This window comes from Alosa alosa, chromosome 1 (genome assembly GCF_017589495.1).
Source record: "Alosa alosa isolate M-15738 ecotype Scorff River chromosome 1, AALO_Geno_1.1, whole genome shotgun sequence".
Classification (NCBI taxonomy): Eukaryota; Metazoa; Chordata; class Actinopteri; order Clupeiformes; family Clupeidae; genus Alosa; species Alosa alosa.
The window spans coordinates 14,572,831-14,580,330 of NC_063189.1; the positions used below are offsets into that span (position 1 = coordinate 14,572,831).

The 7,500-nt window shown below is 45.4% G+C and overlaps 1 protein-coding gene across 3 annotated transcripts in view; it reads left to right on the forward strand.

Moving 5' to 3' along the window:
* The window catches only part of LOC125306544 (transducin-like enhancer protein 4), a 21,912-nt gene that overhangs the window by 3,127 nt on the left and 11,285 nt on the right, over window positions 1–7,500 (forward strand). For all 3 annotated transcript variants that reach the window (XM_048261966.1, XM_048261962.1, XM_048261975.1), the window contains exon 2: window positions 5,328–5,425. In XM_048261966.1, coding sequence (XP_048117923.1) covers window positions 5,328–5,425 — 98 coding nt within the window. The remainder of the gene's footprint in view (window positions 1–5,327; window positions 5,426–7,500) is intronic.

Genomic DNA, 7,500 nt, shown 5'->3' on the forward strand with positions numbered 1-7,500 from the left:
CTCTCTCTCTCTTTCTCTCTCCCTTTCTCTCTTTCTCTCTCTCTTCCTCTCTTTCTCTCTCTCTCTTTCTTTCTCTCTCTCTGTGTCTTCCTAGATGTTTGTGTGTGTGTATGTATTTAGGCATTTGGTATAAGTCCTGTTAGTATGCCTTTGTGTTGGCCTCTATCTTTCTGTTACCACAGTGTTACTGAACTACATTGTGTGTTTGTGTGTGTATCTACTGTGTGTGTGTGTGTGTGTGTGTGTGTGTGTGTGTGTGTCTGTGTGTCTGTGTGTTTGTGTCTATTTAGTTTGTGCATGCTCACACTGGGGAAAGCTTACCGCCACCTTTCACACACATATTCATACTCTGACACTATGTCCCTATTGTTGATTGAACCCAACCTCACACCCTCATGTACATATACGTGCAGCCATGCAGTCACTGTAAGCTCCTGTACACCCTCCCCCACCCCCCACAATGCACACACACGCCATGCTCTTGTACCCTCACACACACATACACACACACACCCCCACACTACTCTTGTGTCCCCCTCATCCACACACACACACACACACACACACACACACACACACACACACACACACACACACACACACACACACTGCAGTGCTCGTGTACTCATGCACAGAGAGTTGAATATTTTAGCAGGCGATTACTCACGGCCTGCTGCCTCCTGTGGCTCACAGCCGTCTGTGTCTGTCAGTATACACCACAGAGTACACCCACAGACACAGAATACACCCACAGCCACAGAATACACCCACAGACACAGAATACACCCACAGACAGACACAGAATACACCCACAGCACAGACACAGAATACACCCACAGACACAGAATACACCCACAGACACAGAATACACCCACAGACAGCCACAGAATACACCCACAGACACAGAATACACCCACAGCACAGCCACAGAATACACCTACAGACACAGAATACACCCACAGCACAGCCACAGAATACACCTACAGCACAGACCCAGAATATACCCACAGCACAGAGTACACCTACAGCACAGAGTACACCCACAGCACAGACACAGAGTACACCCACAGCACAGACACAGAATACACCCACAGCACAGACACAGAATACACCCACAGCACAGAATATACCCACAGCACAGACACCGAATACACCCACAGCACAGACACAGAGTACACCCACAGCACAGACACAGAATACACCCACAGCACAGACACAGAGTACACCCACAGCACAGACACAGAATACACCCACAGCACAGACACAGAATATTCCCGCACACACACAGGGCTCTATCTTGCGTCCCAGCGCAATTGACTTTGTATACTCGCGCTTTTGTTTTTCCTATTTTGCAGTCAGCGATATTAGAATTTTCCCTCCACAGGTACATGCCTGTAAATTAGGGAATTGATTAATTTCACAGGGGGGTTCAGCTTAAAAGACGGGGCGTGTTCGGTAAACGCTCACTGTTGATATTTTGCAGTTTCAGAAAACAATTCCGCCACAGAACAGGACCTCCCTGTTCTAAAGTCTGTGGCACAAATTCAGATGCTATTTTAAAGGCGCATGCATGGCCACAGGCCTGCATGAATAAATGCGTTGCACACCAATTTACAGACACCCCCGTGCACAGACGGAAAAATTCAAAGCCTTGATGATATTTGTCCATTTCCCGGTTTTGTTCGTGCATTGGTGACCTAAAAATTTAGTAGCCTATATAGTAGGCTACAACATCTACATGCAATATCTTTACAACAACAACGCCTAATTATGACCTATTAATTTGGACAACTTTATACAGCCTTATAAAGGCTAAAGTTACCTTTAGTTTTGTTCCAATTTACTGTTGTGTATGGCTTTAAACATCGCGTGTGCTTTAACATCAGCCTAAGCATTATTCCAGCTGCGCTAAGGTTTTAAGCACCATAATTTTGCCTACCTTGTTGTAGCCCATCTGAAATAACTCCAAGCTTTGCTATGTTCCCTCCATTCTTTCGTTATTTTCAAAAAACATTTTATATCCATGATGGCCTTGAAGTGAATTAGCTTAAATCAGCTTTTTATGTGCTGTTAACCAGCAACCATAGATAGTAGAAGAAAGCAGCAAGTATGACTACAATTTCTGTAGTTGCTGCATCCATTCATTGTTATTCTCTCTCCTGCTCAAACAAATGTTGTGCGTGCATTAAGTTGATGATAATGTGTTTACAAACTCTACTTTACAGAAAATATTTTAAATAGCCTACTGTCATGCAGTTAATGGGATACTGTGCAGAGTTGAAAGTTAGGTCAACATGGAAACTGTTTCTCGTTGTTGAGTTACCTGATGGTAAGGAGCCCTTGCTTGGCCGTCTGTGCTGCGCAACGCACACTTCGCTCTTCTCATCTATACAATGTAGTTCCCATTTCTGTAAACCATACATAATTTCAAAGAAAAATATTACCACTCGAGGGAAATCAGTGTGGTGTCCATTAAGATGTGAAAAAATAGGCATAAATCTAGCATACACATTTTCACGAATCACGGGTGTGTTGATGACATAAATTAGGAAATATTAGAGGACTTAAGGAGACGTGATGTTGAATTGCATGCCGATGCCATTTAACACAAATGCCCTAGCGGCAGCACGGGAGAGAAGAGATTAACTGACAGAAGATATGCATTGTCTATAGAGAGGTAATGTTAGATTACATTGTACATTGCAAAAATATCACCATGCATTCATAACCTCGTGATTCAGTGATAGTAATGCCAAACAATGGAAAGTATGTCTTTGTGACAATTCTGTATTACATTTTGTCAAGAGGAAAAATCAATAGCTAACTGTTCCCAACTGAACAGTGATTATAGTGCTGTGTGAACGCTCCTGGCTGCGCCTGGCAAATACGCTACCATAATAGCAATCAGCTATAGAACAAGCGTACCTGTTGTTTATTGCATGTTACGCCCAAACCACACCCATGATTAATATAGCTACTTCAGACCACCCCATTTTAGATTTGAGTCGGACGCAACAGTCAATTATCCCGCCGGTAAAATAGCATCAGCGCCCAAGATCCGCCCACAAAGTGACTTGAGTTTTGCGCAAAGACACTTCCGTTTTAGACCATTAAAATAGAGCCCACAGACTGTTTGTGTATTTACACAGAAGTGGCCTGTCTGTGATATGGATGGGCCAGCACACTGGGCTTTGCATTTTGCTGCCTTGTTACCTGTTAATAAAAACCTTTCTGCTCGGAGCCATTCGAAGAACTGATCACCAAAAACACTGATCAAGTTTCAGGTTATTTTTCTTCTCACCACAATTCAGGAACTGTGAACATAAGCTAGTGGTTAGTGGCATGCAATGTTTAAAGTGTTTGGAAGAAGAAACTGTTGACACAAGGGCTTATCGTATCGTTTGGCCCTAGCAGTAATGTCTGGAGGAGAACCAGCTCCTAAATTCAAGTTCCTGAATTAGTTCCTGAGTTCCGCAAATGATTCCTTCACTGAAAAGCTGCCTAATGACAGCACAGCATATGTTCCCCTCCACCCCCATATATCTTGTTTCTCAGCAGTATATAGATGGCAGAGTTTAGAAAGCCTGTGCGACTTCCTCTTCTGACCTATTTGATTGTGCCTTTCAGCACAGGCACTAGCTGCCACTGCTTTTACCAACACTAATGAGAGCACAGTGTGGAAGTGCTCTTGCCACAGTCAGAAATAGGAAACCCACCCCTAGAAATCCCTGGCATGTGTTTGTTCCATATATTAAACAAGAAAATTCTAATGAGCACAATTCTTCAGGCCAGGTAGATGAGCATGTCAGTGAAATCACCTGTTTCAAGTGCACAGGTGGAACCAGTACATAGTAGGACTTTAACTTTGTGAAGTCAGGGTGTCCCACCTCTGGCTGTGGTTCACCTTCTCTGCTCTAGTCTTGCCACGTTGAGTTGAGCTCAGGGGCATGCCAGATACTGCAGCGAGACCCAGCAGAGAGAGAGGGCGTGGTTCCTCCTGCTGTCAGATCACTGTGTGTGGGCGGACCAGCCTGCAGCCTCCGGAAGAGAGCAACCAGGCAGGCGCCGTCACCTGCACAGACGTCGCAAAGCAGGAGCAGCGCTGATGCGACAGTTAGCCATGTCTCAGCACAGCTTAGCGGAAGCTCAGTTGCATCTCACGTCTCGTCACAGCTCAGCAGCAGCTCAGTGATGTCTTGGGAGAAGTCTAGAGACACCATAGCAGAGCTTCCGTCTGTGGAAGTTACATCTTAGCACAGTTGGGGACAAAGGCCTGCTGTTGTGAAGTTGTGTCCATGACCTCAGGAAGAGGATAGAGACCCAGTCACCTAAGCAGGTAGTCCCTGCAAAACAGCCTGTGATGTCTTGACTCAGCTCTATGCTCTCTCAGCATAACCCAATACTGTCTCAGCATAGCTCAGTTCGGTCTCAGCATACCTCAGTAATGTCTCAGCGTACATCAGTAATGTCTCAGCATACCTCAGTTCTGTCTCAGCATACTACTGTCTCAGAATAGCAGTGGCAGGTCAGTGGCAGCTCAGCTGGAGACGGAGTTGTTCCGCTCTCAGCTCCTTGTGCAGGTAGTCCAGTCCACGAGGCCCAGTTACCTGATGTTGCAGGAGTCCTGCCCTGTGAGAGTGTGAGTCCTGCCCTGCCTCGTGAGGGGCTTGGAGGGGCGTCTTCCCCACTTACCTCGTTAACCACGGTGCAAAGCAGAGAAGCACATCAGTGACAAACAGCCCGAGGCCACCGCACGTTAATTGTTTGTGTTTGATAGGTTGCTTATGTGAGAGGAGGTGAATGTTCACCCTAAACACTCTCCTCTGTGTTTGTGTGTGTGTGTGTGTGTGTGTGTATGTGTGTATGTGTGTGTGTGTGTGTGTGTGTGTGTGTGTGTTGTGTGTATCAACACTCTCTTTTGTGTGTGTGTGTGTGTGTGTGTGTGTGTGTGTGTGTGTGTGTGTGTTTGTGTATGTGAGTGTGTATGCTTTGTTTGAAAGATGGTTCAAGTCCAATAGCAGTCAACACTATTGTAAAGTAAACAGCAATTTTTCCTCATCAATCAACTAACGAAGCAAAATGTTGGGTATTAAGAAAGATTGTTTGTTAACATTTATCTCTTCCTCTCTCATTCTTTCACTTTCTTTTGTATCCGCTCTCTCTCTCTCATCCCCTTCTCCCTCTTGCTCCCTGTTCATCTCTTCCTCTCTCCCTCCCTCTCTCTCATCTCCCTTCACTCTCCAAATCCCTCTCTCTTTAACAATCCCCCCTCTCTCCCTGTTCCCCCTCTCCGTTACTCTTCCTCCCTCCTCCTCGCTCTGTCTCAGGCTCCTTTGCTGCCTGGGCAGCACACTAAGTTCACTGTGCTTGAGACGCTGGATCGCATCAAGGAGGAGTTCCAGCTCTTCCAGGCCCAGTACCACAGGTGAGGCATGCCCACTCACTCACAGGTGTTAACAGCTCGCCCAGTCACAGGTGACGTTTGACACAGGTGGGATGGCGGTTGCACAAGCGCAGCGGTTCTGTCCTGGGAGTCAGGCTCCTCTGCATCGTCCTGTGAGCTGACAGGGTTTCATAGGTGTGAGATATAGCAGGTATCAGACAGGTGAAGTGTGGAAGTCAATTGTCGGTGATATCACACAGCCCAGAAACATGCTAGCATGCAGGTGCATTTTGTTATTGTCAGATTGACACTTCTGATATCACAAGTGTGTGGAAATATACGCCCTCCTAATTTGGTTCAGTGCTAGTTTTTGGTTCCGAGAATTTTCAGGGAGTGTCCTGAAATGAAACCACATCAGCTAAGTTTAAAGTGTAAGTTTAAAATCTGACAGGTTAATGTGAAACCCACAGAGCTATACAGCTGTAAGCGCATACAGCCATGAGCTCTGGATGCCTTGCTGTGTGTGTGTGTGTGTGTGTGTGTGTGTGTGTGTGTGTGTGTGTGTGTGTGTGTGTCTGTGTGTATGTGTGTTTGTATATGTTTGTGCTGCTTTGTTGTGTTGTGAGAACACTGGTGAATGAGTAAACAGTTCAATCATTTTTATGTCCATCCCAGCTCTTTCTTCTTATTTTAATTGTGATGTTTTTGAGTACTTTGTTGTCACATTGTGTGGTGGTGTTTTAGACCCTAAACTACGTAATTTTCATACCTGAGTGGTTCACGTCACGCACGCACGCACACATGCGCACACACACATGCGCACACACACACACACACACACACACACACACACACACACACACAAACACAAACACACGCACACTCTGACTAATACCAACAGAGCTGCAGTTTATGGCTTCAGTGCCGTATGTTGGCTGACATCATGTGAAGTTTGGGCCAGGTTAATAATCATGGCATGCACATATGGAGAGTGGGGGAGGGGGGTTAGGGTGTGTTTTGCTGGAGCCCTGTGATTGGTTGGTTGGTTGCAATATGAGGGTTCTGTCTAAAGCTAGCAAGCTAACTAGCTTACAGCCAGTATACTTACCAACACCAAAAACCACACAGTTGACACTGATACATTCTAGTTGATGTGTATAGTTTGCTATATGTTTTGGGGCATTTATGTGATGAGGTCTTTCTACATAAGTTGTTCTTATATTCTCATGGCTTGTATAAACAAAAACACACAATTATATAGTGAATAACCAGGGAACGTGGCCTAATGATGAAATTGACAGTATTATAAAAAAACAACGTAACTATACTTAATGGCAAAGAGATAAATACTTAATTTGGCTCTAATGGATGCTCTGAGCTCAGAGCCTGTGCCTGTGCCTGTGAAGTGCATTTACACGTCCAGGCAGCAAACACTTAACAATAATAATGGTCATTTTGAGCCTACATGTATGTGCTTTGGTGTCGGTGTCACGTGTGTGTTTGTGTCTATGCATGTGTGCACATGTAAATAAATGTACTAGGTTGGGGGGGCAGGTGTGTCTGTATGTGGCAATGTTGTGCATGCATGCACACAAGTGATTGTGTGTGTGTGTGTGTGTATACGTGTATGTTTTTCTTACTAAATGCGTCAAAGGGCAGGTGTGTCTGCATGTGGGCATGCGAGCAGTTGTTCATGTCCTGCTTGTGCATCCGCCTGTATCTATTCATGAGCAATGTTGCGCGCGCGCGTGTGTGTGTGTGTGTGTGTGTGTGTGTGTGTGTGTGTGTGTGTGTGTGTGTGTGTGTGTGTGTGTATGTGTGTGTCTGTGTGTGTCAGTGTTTGTGGGTCTGGGGGTGAATGATTGAGAGAGAGAGAGAAAGAGAGGGAGAAAGGGAGTGATTGAGGGAGAGAGAGAAAGAGGGAGTAGATTTGTGAGGGAGAGAGAGAGGGAGTAGATGTATGTGTGTGAGCGAGAGAGGGAGTGGCTGTGTGAATTAATGTGACCCCGTATGTCTGTATGTACATGGATTTGTGTGTTGTGTGCCTGAAAGCGTGTGTTCAAGGATATACTGTATGTTTTCCTGTGTGTGTGTTTGTGTGTGTCTGCATGGACGTA